Source organism: Patiria miniata, unplaced genomic scaffold (assembly GCF_015706575.1).
Source record: "Patiria miniata isolate m_02_andy unplaced genomic scaffold, ASM1570657v1 HiC_scaffold_3, whole genome shotgun sequence".
Lineage (NCBI taxonomy): Eukaryota > Metazoa > Echinodermata > Asteroidea > Valvatida > Asterinidae > Patiria > Patiria miniata.
The window spans coordinates 13,780,700-13,797,013 of record NW_024037069.1 but is presented as its reverse complement, the minus strand read 5'-3'; the positions used below and the strand labels follow the sequence as shown (position 1 = coordinate 13,797,013).

Here is a 16,314-nt window from a genome sequence, read left to right as displayed (position 1 = left end):
TGCAAGGTTTTTCTATACACAAGTGTGTGTGAGACATTGGGGAATTGGGAGTTAGACTTCAAATGTCAAAGTGTTGCAAGTTTTTTTTTTTCTCGACGTTCAGTTCTAGTGAGGAGTGAATATCAGCATACAAAAGCACAAGCTGTTGTCTCGTCTGGATTCATTCAACACAACTGATTTTTTTTGTTCAACGGGGAGCATCCATTGGTGATTTTTTTTTCTTCTAATTTTGGTTGAGCATTAAGCTGAGAGTGAACTTGCAATACCTTGTGGCTATAACCTGATGGCGTATTTCCACTGGCAGCATGGAGTGACACAAGACGGTACACGTGAGTTCAGTGAGTCATTCCAAGTGTCTAGGTTTTCAAGTTTTGGCCGGTTGAGGTCTGGAGTATGTACAAACTAGCTTGCGGTATACCGACGCAGGTTTGAAGAAGGCTGTAGTTTTACGTGGCCCCTGTTTGTAATATTGTGTGTTTATGGTCCTGTGACCTCACCTTGAATTGGGAAAAGCTTGAATCGCTTTTCTGTACCCTGTAAGCATATCATTTGAAAAATGGAAAGGAATATTGTTGAGTTTACAGTGTACAATGTGTTTATTTTAAGATAAAATTAGGTAAATTTGCTGCTTTTCTACCAGGCAGTATCCACCAGGCATATATGGCATGTATGTGGTCATTGAGTATGGATATTAACTTGCACTTAAATTGATAAATGTTCTGTTACGCTGAATTTAGATGTTTTCACTAGAACATGAATTTATCAAATTCACTGAGAATTTAGAACCGATTTTGGTCTTGCCTTATTTCATTCGTGAAAGTTGTATTTGGATGGCAACGGGTCGAACAAGAAAGAAGCGACTAGCTACTCACAAGCACGTCTACACAATTGTGTTTTACTATACTCTCGAGGACAAGGCTTTGTGTTACCTTTTGTCCCAACAATATACACTCTCCCATAGACTGAGAACACACACTCATGATCCAGGACCGTTTCCAACAAAAGATGCTTGAGGACAACAAAGAATCTGTTGTTCTCCATTTGTCTGTCTGTCCTGGGGGAGTACATTGTAGGGCATGTATACACATTCTTGTTCCATTGTTGTGGGGACTACACACGAGTTTTCCGATGTACAAAATGTGCAATGGGGACCGAAGATGCTGTTGGGACAGCGGAAAGTCCCCACAACTCCTAAAAGTCCTAATTTGCCTAACAATAACAAACTTCCCATAATGCGGTGACGGCCTGCCCACACATACATTTTATATTTACATGCACATAAATGTACACACTACGTACATGTGTGTGTTTATGGTATGAATCGAGGACACACACGTGCAACATCATCGATGAATTGAGGACAGGAACCAATTTGAGGACGACCTCGATTAGAAAACGTGTACAAAACCAATGAGGGCTGTTGCAAAAAATTTGCGAGTATAAACAAAGGAAAAGGGAAGAGGAACAATAGAAAATCCTTAAATTACACCATAAACAAACGTGTGTGAGTCGGGTTATGTTATACATGTAGGGGGATTAACAGAAATTCACATGATGTACCAAGTTGCCAAGGTACTATGTAATGTCAAGCTATTTATAGAACTGATATGAGTTGCTGAGCGGTGCTGTTTTTAAAATGAGCAGTTCAGACAAGCTTCTTACACGTGGAAATGTCAGCACTAGATTTTATGTCTATATTTGTGATATTAGAGTGCCTAATGGGGGAAAATTGTCAGAAATTGGACATGTTCCCACTATTGACTGTGTTTATCCAAACAAAAGCAGATGTGCCCCGGCAAATGTTTTGAACATTGAAACATGAAGTTGCTTTTTTTTTTTATTCATTTATTTTATAAAAATAATTTTCCACCATATTTGAAATGAAAAGGAATTACTTGTTTTAATGTACTTTTAAAAATACCTGAAAAAAAATATACATTCTAACATAAATCATTCAGAGAAAATGCCGAGTTCAGTCACAGCTCATAAAATCTTTGCTTTTTGTGAAAAATGTTAATTTCCTCTCAACACTCAGATCAATTACATGGCTAATCAAACACTAGTTTGTGGTTGCTAACGGAAGTTACCTCATGTAACTATGACCAAGAAAAACCCAGCTCAATTCCTCTAACAAAAGGAACTAAAACGAAAAACAACTATTGTACAGGGAAATGGTATATGGATTTAGTCATTCATTCTGATTTTTTGACCCAATTCGTTGTTGGGCTTGAGTGGGCATACTGCAAGAGACACAGATGTGTCGGTGCCAAAAACCACTGAAGCAAATTGGTATTCAATCAGTGAAAACTGCGCAAATCTGCTGGGTCGCTGTGGTATAGAATAGACACGTGTAATTTGCAATTGTAGGCAGTTTCTGTAGCATTGAAGAAATTATTTATGAAAATATTGTAGTCGTTGTGACCTTCGATACAAGCTGCTGTAGTGTCTGTCACCAAAGGTACGTTTTAGATTTGAGTTTTGTTAAATTTGGTCGATGTAATTCAGTTGTCAGTCAGTATATACACGCATGTGTGATACATATGCGTACACTTGAAATTTCGATCTGGAGTGCATTGTACTGTTAATCTGTCATTGAGCCTGGGCGTGACAGTTTTGCGCACAATGACAGGCAGTTTACATGGGTGTGTAGTCAATATGACGAATTCCATTGTATGTGCTTAGTGAAAGTACACTTGCATTCCATGGCCACGTGCCAGCATCTACACGTATACCGGTACATGTACGTTACTGATTAATGATATGAATATGAGACACTGATGTGCTGCTACATTTACAGTTTTAAAATATTTCTGAATTTCGTCTGAAATTAATTTATAAGAACTGTATCTATGGTTAGATACATATTTAAAGGTAATATACAACATTTGCTTTTGCCGTAATTTTCAGATATGGATGGATTTGGGGGTTAGTACTTTTACAGCAAATATTGTTACATTGACCTGTTTAAAGTGTTGTGTTCTTGGATGCTGGAAAAACCAACAAAAAGATGTTGTTCTTGTAGTCTGTTTCCCTGTCCCTACTTGAGATGAAACAGAGCGCTTTACAGATGTCAGGAAAGTGTCAGGTCAGGGAACCAGACTAGCTGGCGTGCACCTACTCACGGATGTGCAAGGCGAAATAAAAGAAACATCAGCGTCCCCGCCCGCTTCCTTTTTTGAGGCCCGCTTCCTTTTTTTGTTTTTTTGTAATTGATAAAAAAACCTGGAAAAAAATGATAAATTTAATGATCTTTTTCGGGGGGGGGGGGGGAGGAGTCATACTTTTAGGCTCTAAAAGCTGGGATGTCATTTCCTGAGTCCAAGTGGCGGAAATTTAACATAAAAAAGCTGTCGGCCATCTTGAAAAATAGCCCGGCCGGTCGTTTTGGAAAATGGGTCGGGCGGCAATTTTTTAGGGGGGGGGGGCCTCCTCCTTTTAACAAAAAAAAAGGCAGGACGCTAAACATGTTTTTTTTTTTTATTTGGCCTAACCGTTTGTATTAAAACAAAATGCGGACTAACTAAATTTGGTGAATTGCGGTTAGTTGCATTTGAAAAGATTCAGTTTTTTCCAACGATGGTCGGCCGACAATCATTGAAAATTGACACAAAAATTCCACTTTTCTTGGAAATGACAGCACACCAGCTGCCATGATTTCACAGGATGCTTGAGACTATTATTCACTTGCAGTCAAGTTAGGTGTTTCATAATAAATTGGTAGTTTCGTTTTTTGATGTTTGCAAATGTGTAATGGTACACGTACATTACCATTAAGGCTGGTTTTTAATATTGAATCTGTTCAGGCAGTTAACTGAGAATATCTTGAAATAGTTGACCAATAACTTACCATATCTTTACCAAGGCAAGTACACACTCTCAGCGGTATTATTGGATTTAAAATACCTAGTATTTTTTTTTTACTTCCTTCATGTTTAACCCGTAGTTTTCATTTTCATCATATAATTTTTTCCCCTGCAGGCCCCGAACAGCACTGAATATACAATGGTTGTAAAATAACAACTTTGAAGGACAAATTTAATTATCATGATTCGGCCATCGTTATTTTATCCCATATAATGAAAGCAAGGCTGGAAGGAAAAATAGTCTGGTTCCTTTTTGCACACAAAAAACGTTATCATTTACGTACTGTTATTGGATACAGGGAACATGACTGAAATGGTGGCAGCATGATAAAGGTCTATATTTGAGTTTACATCTGCCGAATGCAAAAATTCTATCTGCTCATATTTCTCCAGGTATATATTTGCGAGCCAATTTACATATTGTAAGGCTCATGTTGTCATGTCTTCATTCTCTTTCCCAATCCTCTCAGGTTGACAGACTGTGGCGGATCTTGGATAACCTTGAAGGCGGTGTCCAGTACGTAGTGGTAGTCCAAGCCGCTACCACCAGCCTCACGTCCAAAGTCAAGCAAGGGGAAGCCTCCCAATCTGTCTTCTTTACCATCGAAAAACCAGGTATGATATCACCCCCTACTGTCTGTCAATCAGACGGTACACATTGACCCATATGTGACCCATTAAGCCCCATCCACTGTACACATGTGCGCCAACATGTGCACCAACATGTGCACCAACATGTGCACCAACATGTGCACCAACATGCGCACCAACATGCGCATCAACATGCACACCAACATGCGCACCAACATGTGCACCAACATGGTCACCAACATGTGCACCAACATGTGCACCAACATGCTCACCAACATGTGCACCAACATGTGCACCAACATGTGCACATTTCCAATTCCACACTGCTTTTCCAGCCGCACGCATATACGTGCATGCACACGTCAGACTTTTCTGCACACATGTCGGATATTAATCTTGGCTGTGATTGGTCAAAGCGTCATTGGGCAGGGCTAAGTGGATCAGCCTATGGGCTCCATGCACCAACAAGAGTAAAACAAACTTTGTTTTTACTTATGAAAGCCCGAAAGAAGTAGCGCACCGTCTGCGCGTACTGGTTCACACGTGTATAGTGCAAAGTACGCAGGGCTTATTTTGTTTTGAATGTGCACAAAGCCATAACGTCTTTGCGTGAGCGTCAAGCTTTGTCTAAATCCCCTTCGGTTTTGGAGGATTTTAAAGTAATGTGTAAAGTTGGTTACGGGTACCCGATCCTTTAATCTTTAACCGGTTCCTGACAACAGCGGTACTCGTGTACCCGAAGAGCTCAATTGCTATTAGGCCCCCAAAAAAGTCTTCGGTTTCTGGTATGCAGCTTGCTGCTAAAGTGGTGCAGCGACGCGGTGTTTTTTATTTTATTTATTTTTTTTACTTTTTTTCCTTCAAATGTCGGCTGATGACTGCAAATGGTGCCTGACTAAATTTAGTGCAACATGTACATGTATGGGAGCCGAGAGAGGCCACATGAAGCTTATACTTGATCGTAACCCCGTCTAAAAACACATTAAAATTGTGCAGCAGCAAGATGCCAGTCAAACTAGTGAGTTTGGTGGTTTTGAGACATCATGTTACATAGAAAAAAAAACCTTTTTAATTTTGGCGACGTGCATGGCTACGGTGACGCGCGTGCAGACCAGAAACTGGAGCCTTTTTTTTTTGGCCTTACTATGAATTAGGCTTGATGCCCCTTTAAAATTATGTACACAGACTGTGTCATTTGTTTCCTACGTAGTGCAGTTTTGGAGGTTTCAGGAAGGGCTTTATATTTATTTATTTACACATGTATGTTTATTTCATATATGTACACAGAGTAAGCCTGAATAGCAAGCTGGTTTCCATTGAGGCCCTGTTTTATAAACAATAAAACAGTAAATTATTTCAATAAAAATTAAGATAACTGTTGAAGTTTTAGCTCTATGAATACTGTATATTTTGAGAAAACACAATATTGTGGATCTCGACTTCAGTATAAAAGTTGCTGAGTCTTCTTTTGAATTTTGCCCTCTCGTGACCCGAAATCAGCATTCGGGACAAAATTCTCATTCAGCCAATTGTAGCTACATGTACGTGATGTCACACACTAAACGGACGAATAATACATGTGCGTTGTGTCAATGCTTCCACCCATTCACGAATTGGCCCAATTACAAACCAACTACAAACGGAAAATTTCAAAAAAATGTCACTTTACACACTTGGGAAATTACCTTCTTTAACTGTTTTCTTCAAAATGATAGCATGCCAGAAAGAATAATTTCTGAGGGAGTTTAGTGCCTCTAATAACTTTAAACCAAGTAAGCTTTTCAACAATAATTTGGTCAGTTACTTTTTGGTTAGCTGCAAATGGACCACTGTACCTTTAAAAGTATACTATAAACACTTACCACGATATTTAAAAACAAAATATTGCTTATATAAATTGAATTGAATTGAATTCTTTTGAATTAAAGAAAGGAAAATAAATTTGGTAAAATTGAAATAAACTAAATTAAGTTTAATTAAAGTTTGTAAAATTTATACAAATTAAGTCATGCATCAAAAAAAAAACCCAGTAAAACAACTTGTTAAGAATAAATTAAACAATTTATTTTAAAAAAAAAAAAGGTCCTGGAATAAAAAAACAAGTGACAACTCCAATGGCAGTTTGCCTATTTTGGAAATTACTTAAATTCCTACCCCCTCAGCCTGAAGCTGGCATAGATGGCCTAACAAAACTAAAAAATTAAAACCCAAAAAAAATTAAAAGCAGAAATGTTACTTGTGACAACAAGAAATCCAGAAATTCATGGGCCGTTTAGGGTAATTCTAATGGGTCCCCCGGTGTCTATGGGCATTTACGTATGAATATCAGGAAGTAAAACTTCTCTTTTTTTTCTTCAACATAAACAGTTTACAAATTGATCATCAAGCAGTGTTTGCTGATTCATTTCTATCCAAAGTTGAAATAGCAAACCTGTGATTTGATGTTATCTTGGGTTTTTATTACTCTGAGAACAGAATACATGTTGGTACATGTGCTTCTTATACATGTAGTATTTTCACACATTTCTAGATGAACACGATATATTAACCCATGCAAACCATACGCAGGCAAACAGTGTTATAAATAAATAAATATTTGCTCATTTGCTGAACTCCTTGTACCCTTTTTTGTTAATATTGGCGGTAAAAACATCTATCTGTAATACCATGGCAACTTTGCCAACTCTTGGCCTGTGACATTTCATAGGCACTAAGAACATATGTTATAATGCCTGGAAAGAACATGTATAGTGAGATTTAGCGTTTTAGTTTTAAATGAACCTTGGAAAAAAAGTTCTTTTGAAATTAATTTTACTCTCGTGTAGGATTATGGATTTAAGAGTTTTGGGTTCGTTGAGATTCTTGTCATTTATTGGCTTAATGAGTCACAATGTAGAGAGCAAGCAGCAATTAAAATGGACTTCATATGCATGACTACAGCTTTTTGTCCAATGATTTGAACGTTTGTTTTTGTTTCCTGATTCTTCCTCTTGGTGCGTTTGTACAGGAAATGAAGCAAAGATCCCTTTCCAATGGTTCCATTTTCATGTGGAATGTCAAGTTACTCATGTTTTATGGAATTAAAGCAGATTGCTTGTACGCAGATAAAAACCAATTCAAACTGTGACCTCTTTTCAAGACACTGTAAAGTTGAGTTCTTTTAGTTTGGACCTTTAACTGAGACAGACTTAAAGTTCTCCTTTTCGTCATTCAAACAGTATTTTAAGACGATTTAAGAAAGCTATATTTATCCCCTTGAAATAATGTTGGATAAAGGATCACCCTTAGAGGATCTGGTTTAGTCAGAGCACAGACATAAGACCTTAAATCCTTTCAGGTTTAAGACATTATCGGTTCACAGTAGACTTGTGTTTAGTCTTTCAGTGTCTTTTTTTTTTCATTCACAACTGAATCAAGCTTTTGCAGAGACTTGTTATACACAATGCATCACTTATGTATAGTGGGCTCAGGGATGATTAACAGATTTGATAACATTCTGAATGACTGCAATTTGTTGATGCTCTTCGTTGTTTCAAACATGAAATGTTTTATACATTTTATTCAAATCTTCAGAGTAATTTAGTTTAGTTTGGAATCTAGTCTAAAAGTGTGTATGTCTAATGCTGAAATTAAGTCCGATAAACAGAACAGTGATTGTCATGTTTTTGATTTTCGTCAATTTGCCCAGATTTGTTATTCATGTATGAGTACATCACTTAAGGGTAAAAAATGTATTTTGTTTCATACATGTACATGTAACAAGCATGTTGTTGCCAGTTTTGCCAATGTTAACTGATTTCAGATTGGCGTTTCCAGAGTCATGCCTGACCAAATTGTATTCAGAGTGACTCTTATTTGAGTTTTTGGATTCAGACAGGCAATTTTTTTAATAGCTGTTATCTTCCTCTGACTAGACTCTGAAGTTGTCCTGAGTGACCACACCAGTCAATCCTTCAATGTAGTCACTCCTTGCTATTCCAAACTTCAAAACACTCATCCACTAAATTCAAATTTGGTTCAGATCTCTAGAACACCAGTTTCAAAATGTGTTAGTCTAATGCTGTTACTGTTTATGATAAATAGAATTACTATCATCACTTTTTTTGTTTTTGTTTTTTTGTCCAGGTGCTAACACGACGGAGGTCCCAGGCTCCACAGCTGCACCCAACAGCACGGAGGGGTTAGGTACCCAGCCCGCTGGCTCCAACGTAGGGACGATAGTTGGCGTGGTGTTTGCCATGGCATACGTGCTGGCTCTGCTGATAGTGGGGCTCACCTTCCTCTTCGTCAGGTAAGGGAGACAATTAATGCTGTAGATTGACAACCTCATTTTACTAGGCAATATCTAAAGTTGCGTCATGCTTGCTTGAAGGCAATACGTGCTCACTCAACCAGTAGAGTTTTCAAGAATGTGTGGGACATGCGTGTAAGCTTTACACCACCTCAGTAAATGGCGATTGAGGGATTTGTACAGGCCCAACAATTTCTACAGGCATTTTTTAACCAGGATGGGGGGGAAATCAAAATGGCATCTTAAGAATGGAAAACTTTTCTGTAAATTTTGAGGAGCTTGACATGCTACAGTATGTGCAGTATGCAGTTAAAAAAATATCTGTTGTAGCATTGTGCTTTGAAAGTGGTACAACTCAAACTTCAAGCCCATAAATTATTACACATCAAAACAAAATAGAAAATACAAAGACTCCCCTTTTTGGAGAAGTGGTGTGTGGGGAGTTTTTGGGTCATGTTATTTATGGACTTGTTCTACATAACCCCCCGAGGACCGACACACAAAGGGAGAACAACAGATCCTTTCAGTCCTCGGGCGTTGGGTCTTTTGTTCAAAACGGTCCTCTGTAGTAGGTTTGTGTGCTTAGTCTATGGGAGAGTGTTATTACAAGGACCAAGGAAAACACAAAGCATTGTCTTTGGGAGTATATTAAAACAAGAGTGGGTGTTCTGTTTGTGGTGTTGTTGTTTTTTGTTTCGTGTATTTTTGTTGGTGTATTTTTCTTTTGTTCTGGATATTTTTGTAAGCACTAGTTTCGTGTCAACCTTCTTGTACAGTCAGTGCCATTCAGCCTGCCTTCGTTGTTGCCCCTTCCTTCTTCAACTCCCTCATCACTTATCACCAGGCAACAATTTTAATCCCCAAGACCAGACACCCTTCCTTCAGTCCCCACACGTCTAGGAAATCCAGCATCTCAAAGAGGAAAACAGAACCAGCAAGGGCCTGGGAGCCAAATAGCAGTCAAGCTCTGCATCCCGTCTCCGGCTAAATACCAGGTCTGCTGTCTGAAAATAGCTGTGATCTGATCCGGGCTATCAGGATGGGATAGGCCAGAGCTTCTGTCTAGATTACAGGAATTTCTGCTCTTGAGAAATAGGGTCAACAATCTGAGCCCTAGTTTTATTCTCTGACCCCAGTTTGTGTAATGTTTTCATTTAATAGCAGGACTGTTCATTATCACTAACCCTAATCCCCTTGAGTGATTTACTAGGATCCAACACCATATGGTAAACTCAACACCCAAACTGTTGGACTCTGATTATGATGGTATGCATGACCCCATGTAAAGCATAATCAGTTTACTAGTGCAGTCCTCACTCCAACAGATTCCAACAAAATATGTAGTTGGGTTTTGAAGGGTTGAGTTTGATAAGGTAGTATTCATGCTCTTCAACAAATTTGATTTAATTCTCCTTGGAGTGTTTTATTTTAACCAAAAAGTGTTTTAATCCAATTTGGTGTCTGCAGCTCATTGAAGAAAATGCTTTTATTTTTAGGTGTTTTTGCCTGGTATCAGATCCGCCTTGCAAGTAGACTGGCTCCTGGTCCCCTTATTATTGAATCTACATGTAAAAGGAGGCTGGACCTAGACTGCAAAGTGACTAGAAATTGGATCCAAGTTATGCCACTGAAAACGTGTTTTGGCCATTTTACACCATTTTCCTGCTCAGCATTTTAAACAGCTCTAGGAATTTGGCCCCGGGGTGGGTCCTATGATCATGGAGAATTTCCTCTCAATGTCAACTGGTATTAAAATGGCTGTATGGTGGCTGCTGATATGTAAATCCTGAAATAACGGTGGCCCTGAAGGGACATCACAGCTCTGATTCTCTTTCATGACATGATCAAAATTCTAACTTGACAGCAAATTCAGTTTACGACAGTATCATGTGTCGCTTCATTAACATTGTTCTGAGAACATATCCAAAAAAAAGTAACTATTTTTGAGGTTTCTTTTTAAAAAATGTGTGCAGTGATATTATGGCAGTGATGTGAAGCTTTGGCAATTTGTACTTGACAATTAATTGGAATCCATTTCATCAAGAAATTTCTGATGTAAACAATTGCAAACCCTTTCAGTTTTTCAGTTTTAAAAAATTGTGTTTCAATATCATTTGAGTGTAAACAGAGAGCACTCGACCAACTCTGTACGTACATGAATGCGTGTTTGTAAACTACATGTGCGTAAACTGTCACATGGGGGGAAACAACCAATTAAATGTTGAGATATCTTTCAACAACAAGGGACGGAGATTCTGTTCAAAGGTTTATGTTTTCTTTGAAGTGCTCTTTCACTTCTTGTTTCTATATGGATTGGACGTAAGCAAGTAACTGCAGCCTTCGGTATGTCAAGTTCGGATGGTTTGGCAAGAGTCCTACAGATAATAAGTTGGTTTCTATATTTGATTGATAAACATTTTCATATCATGCAGCACAGTTCAATGTGAAATGGAACGATCTGGCCTGACTTCACACAACAGTTGCTCTAGGCGTGTCCACCATTAGCTTGGTCAAACTCAGTCAAATGCGCTGTAAACAGTGGACATAAACTAATGGGATTTGTGGAGCAGTGTACGATGTTTTTCGACATAAAAGGTGTCTTTGTGAGCCCCATCTGTGTACGATTCTTAATAAAATGGACAATATATGCTGCTACCCAATATGGAAATCAGACACCAGGTAGGCCTATCGAGATTTACTGAATGAAACTATTTTTTTCCCATTTTCAAAACTGCAAATAAAACAAACCTTGAAAAAAGTTACATACTGTAGATCAAAGCGTGCATAAACAAGGATTTGCACGTCATACACGGATATGTTTTAGCATAAATAGCATTGTCTTTGACAAGTGACAGGATATTTATTGTCATTGATTTATCAAAATAAAAGTAGGTCTAGGCATATCAGCATGATCACGTTCAGCCAGGCATAGTTAGTACATGTATGTGTTTCACCGGGCACTTTTGAGGGATCTGAAGCTAGTGTGGAGGACATGACATCTTCTTGATTATGCTTTACGTTTGTCATGGTCATAAACAAGCAATTTGTTCCAAACATTACCCAGCTAAAAATTCAATGCAGACTAAGCCTATTAGGCTACATTGTGTGTCAGTAGGCCTAGGTCTATGTGGTTGATCAACGAGATGCAACCTTGCTGCTTCGTCTTTCGCATACTTTTGTAGCATTTCTCCTGCAGCACTGCAATCTGACCATCCTCCCAAACTTCAAATGAAACTTTGTGCACATGCCCACTCTTGTAGACGTTGTACCCTTTAACTTCCCGTTTCCAATTGTTTCCTCTCTGAAATAATTTATATCTATCGCGGCCACTTTCATCGTCGCCATTATTATGTACATGGTTATGATATGCCTATGCATGTACATGTACCGTGCACATGTGTGTGTGTGTTTACTTCGACCGAGCTTATGGCATTGCCGTGCCATTGCTAAGGTGGGTGGGGCTGATGACCAAATTTGGATCAGTTTATTCAGGGCTTAATACACCCAAAAGATTTCGCCAAGATTTCTCAAAAAATGTTCAGTTCTTTTCTAGACAATGGTCAATTGGTTTAAATAACGGCATTGAGAGACAAATGTTAACCTTTAACTTTGACGTTATCAGCCACATCAACTGCACACTGTCAAAAAAAATGCCTGTACATGTACCTGTATGTGAAAAATCATTAACCAAAATTAAAAGACTTATTTGAAACCACAGATCCACATCAGAAAATGAAGGAACATTTGTGGGATTCCGCATGGGACACAGATAAAAGGCCCTTTTTCCATTGGGAGCAGGGCCTAGCATTCCATCATCCAAGCCATGACAAGGAAGGCCACTGCCTTGGATAGCATCCAAGATAACTATTACAAGACTTTCAAAAATAGCCTCTCTGCGAAGGTGGGAGGGAGGTTCTATTTTGGATCTGTGGCATTGGAAGCTTGCCAAGCAGGTCTTGATTTGCAGTGGGTGGGTGTGACTTGGGAATTTCCGCAAAGTAGGGTAAACCGGGAGTTCAGTTAATACCTATGTGTTGGCTTTTTTTTTTAGCTTGCATTCAGCTACGGTACTGAGCAATAGTTTGTGCTAAATGCTATTTCGATGGAAAGTTGTGACTGCTTGGGGAGTTTGAAAGAAAATTCGATGTTTCTCATCATGGTCTTATTCTCCCAATGAAAGTATTACGATATTAGACCTAAATTCCTTGGTTTTCTTTTTAATAGGAATGTTCCTGAATCCTCCAATATCTACCACTTTGCGGAAAACTAATGGCCATTCTTAGTATGTTAAGTCTTGAGGGGTATCAGAGCCAGTGTAAAGGAATAAGCCATGAACCAGTACGTGTACCGGTATATGTCATGTGGCCACAACTCTAGAAACATTAGTAATGCCACAAACTCAGGAACAGACTCTTGGGGATCACTGGGAGAGGAAACGGCTTTTTATCACAAATCAAGTGAATTACAAATTTCCTGCATTTGGTTGGTATTTCTGCAACTCTTTAATATCTTATGTGCAGATTTTTTGCTTCATGGGGGCTGGTTATGGCGATGACATTAGCTTGACAGCTGTTGTCGTAGTCCCCCTTTCCTTGCCCCCCTCCTACCCCCTACCACCCCCCCCCCCCCCCCCTTTCCCCATGGTTAAACCCCTCAGGCTCTACAAGCCTCATCAACCACTAATGATAATATTAACTCACAGGGAAATGGATAATTACCTTCTAATATTCTATATCCTCTGGTGAACGGGAGCATGCCAGTGGATCCCAGGAAAGTGACAGAAAAGGCTGACAAATATGACATGTTGCAAGTGTGATGTTGGTCCTTGGCTCCTTGCTAGATGTACTTTTAATAGTGAACATTGTAAATGGCCATTTTCTTGAGCAAATGAGTGCGATGTAAGTGGGGGTTAAATAGACTTGTGTACAAGGTTACTGACGCAGATAAGTCTAAATGTTGCTAGAATTCAAAAATTACTAAACAGCTTGCAAATGGATTTTTCTAGAATGTTTGTATCCAGAAAATGGTCTTGTTACTGCGTGCTCGTCCACTCAATAGTACATACATAAAAGTATGTATGGTGATCATTAAGCACGGAAGTGCTCACTATGAACAGACGACAAAATTGTGGTTCTTGAGACTGGCGATGAGCACTTTGGAAAATAAATGAGCTCATTCTTTTTTCCTTCTAAATCTTCAGAAACACGCCTCATGAGTGTTGAAGGATTTGTTACAGTTTGAAATGGTAAAGTGACCAGGAACATATTCATAAGATAATACATGTATTGTTGTAGCTATAACAGTTTGCTTTTTCAAGAGGCTGGTAGTAATTTGGGCGATTCACAATGCAGTGCGCCACCAAGAGTTTGCCACGGATAGTTCATTTTTCCTAGTGCATTGTGGGAGATGGTCAACAAATTCGCAGCACGGGACATTTGAAATTGTTAGTTTTTCCGGCCAGTAGTTTTGTAATGTATGATTCGAGTATATATGTGTCCTTTTCTTTTCTTTTTATCAATATAGTGTTTTTTGTATAAGGGGGCAGAACGCTATGCCCCAATCTATAACAAATTAGCTCAAGTTGTCTACTGATACTCATTCAAATGTGCCATGTTTTGTCAACTGTAAACTTGAAGGGTGGACTCCCCATGGCAAACTCTTGGTGGTGCACTGCATTGTGAATTGCCCAAATTATAATTGATTTGTGCTTTCTTGGCAATGAAAAAAGTGTTTCATATTCTTTGTTGTCCCACATTGAAAAATCTACATACAGGGAGATACAGTTTGGCTTATAAGGTCTCCAGAGGTTTAATGTCCATGAGGAGGATACTTTACAACAATTATTTCTCTTGCTATACACACATGTGTATGTATATATCTCTTCTGAAGTTAAAGGATTTTTTTTTTAGGTTTTAATGTGATGTTGATAATAATCTTGAGTGATAATTGCATCACAAAACAAGTAAATGAATTACATAAATGTCGATTGTATTATTATTTTTTGTATAAACACTGAGATGGTTTCTGTCTTTTCTTTCTTTTTTTCTCCTTTTAGGATGCGAAAGAAGGACCGTCTTGTATTTGAAAAGCAGGAAAATGGGGTGCCACCTGCCTTTGCCAAACCAGGTGAGATGAGCTTAAGATTATTTGGCTTACTTGACGACTGGCTATTTTGGTGGCCAGTCGTTTGTGCCTCAAACAGCTGGAAAAATTCTGGTCACTTGCTATATGTGTAGCTACTTAACTGGCTGACTGGTTCTTGCTAGATAAATTAACCCTAACTGCCTACTGTCTTTTACTAAGTACTGGACGAAGTCCACCAACATCCATCAATCACTCTGCTAACAATACGTGATATAATGGAATCCACCACTGAGGTAATGGTTGACATTGATGGGCTTAATACACATGGCTTATATGAAAACCAGTGGCGCACCCAATTGGGGGGGGGGGCAGGGCCCTCGGGGCTTGAGCTACCCCCAAGAGGTTGTCAATTTTTGTTAATATTTTTTTGGGTAATTTGTTTTTATTTAGTCCCACGATTTGACCTTGGTGAGTGTATGTTGCCTGTTTTCGATTAGTACATGTGTAATAGTGGTGTAAGTGGCGCCACCAAAATAGTCCCCCCCCCCAAAAAAATTTCAACAACATTTTGTTCAAAAAATTAAACTTCCAAAAAAAATTTACAAAAATTGTGAGCCCGCCCCCCCCCCCCCCAGCCAAATCCTGAGTGCGCCACTGATGACAACAGCAGTACAGGATGCTAGGCAAAATCAATCAGATTCTCCAAGCACTGCTTCAGGCCTCCAGGCCAAAGTCCATCATACTCGATCAAATATTTAGTCAAACCAGGCCTGCAGGAACAAGTCCCCAAAAATCCACCAAAATGGACGGGGTAACAGGGGAGGTTAGGGTTAACATGGATGACAATGATTTAATCTGCCAATTTCTTTTCTTGACATTGATGTAGATGAGCTGGAAGAGCCTCCCATACCAGTCAGTAAGTTTGAGGCTCATGTTATCGCTAATCACGCTGACAGCGATGGGGGCTTTGCAACAGAGTATGAGGTATGTGTGATATTGAACATATGTGAGGCGTTCAGGCCAAATGAGACAGAACTGGGCAGAGGTTGAAATGAGGGTTTGCAGGTATTAGGAAAGAAAATAGAATACAATTCTCCTGACAATACTGTTTGTCATATTTCAATCAGACATTCCATTGACAAGTTATGACTGTTTAAAGTTTGCTTTTATCAACATGCCAAAAGTGAAATATTGAGAAAATGGCCTTTGAAGTTTTGTTTTGTAGTCGTCTAAATGAAATCCACCAATTGTTTTCCGTAAAAACATTTGTATTCTGATTTTTATTAAATTTCTTTAAAATATGTGTAGTAGATATATCAAAGAATACAAATGTCAATAAACCTGAAACTTGAGGGGAAAAAATACCCCATTCACTTTGTTGCATTTGTCTCCACTTTTGCCTGTGCCTGGTTCCATCTCATTTTACCAGAACGCCTTCTATAAAAACGGGGCAAATCTCATGTACAGGAATAATTAACCTAACAA

The 16,314-nt window shown here is 38.8% G+C and overlaps 1 protein-coding gene across 2 annotated transcripts in view; it reads left to right on the top strand.

The window, feature by feature from the left end:
* LOC119738688 (tyrosine-protein phosphatase 99A-like) overlaps window positions 1–16,314 on the top strand; it is an 84,784-nt gene that overhangs the window by 41,973 nt on the left and 26,497 nt on the right. For both annotated transcript variants that reach the window (XM_038213612.1, XM_038213611.1), the window contains exons 12-15: window positions 4,334–4,478; window positions 8,580–8,745; window positions 14,801–14,871; window positions 15,716–15,813. In XM_038213612.1, coding sequence (XP_038069540.1) covers window positions 4,334–4,478; window positions 8,580–8,745; window positions 14,801–14,871; window positions 15,716–15,813 — 480 coding nt within the window. The remainder of the gene's footprint in view (window positions 1–4,333; window positions 4,479–8,579; window positions 8,746–14,800; window positions 14,872–15,715; window positions 15,814–16,314) is intronic.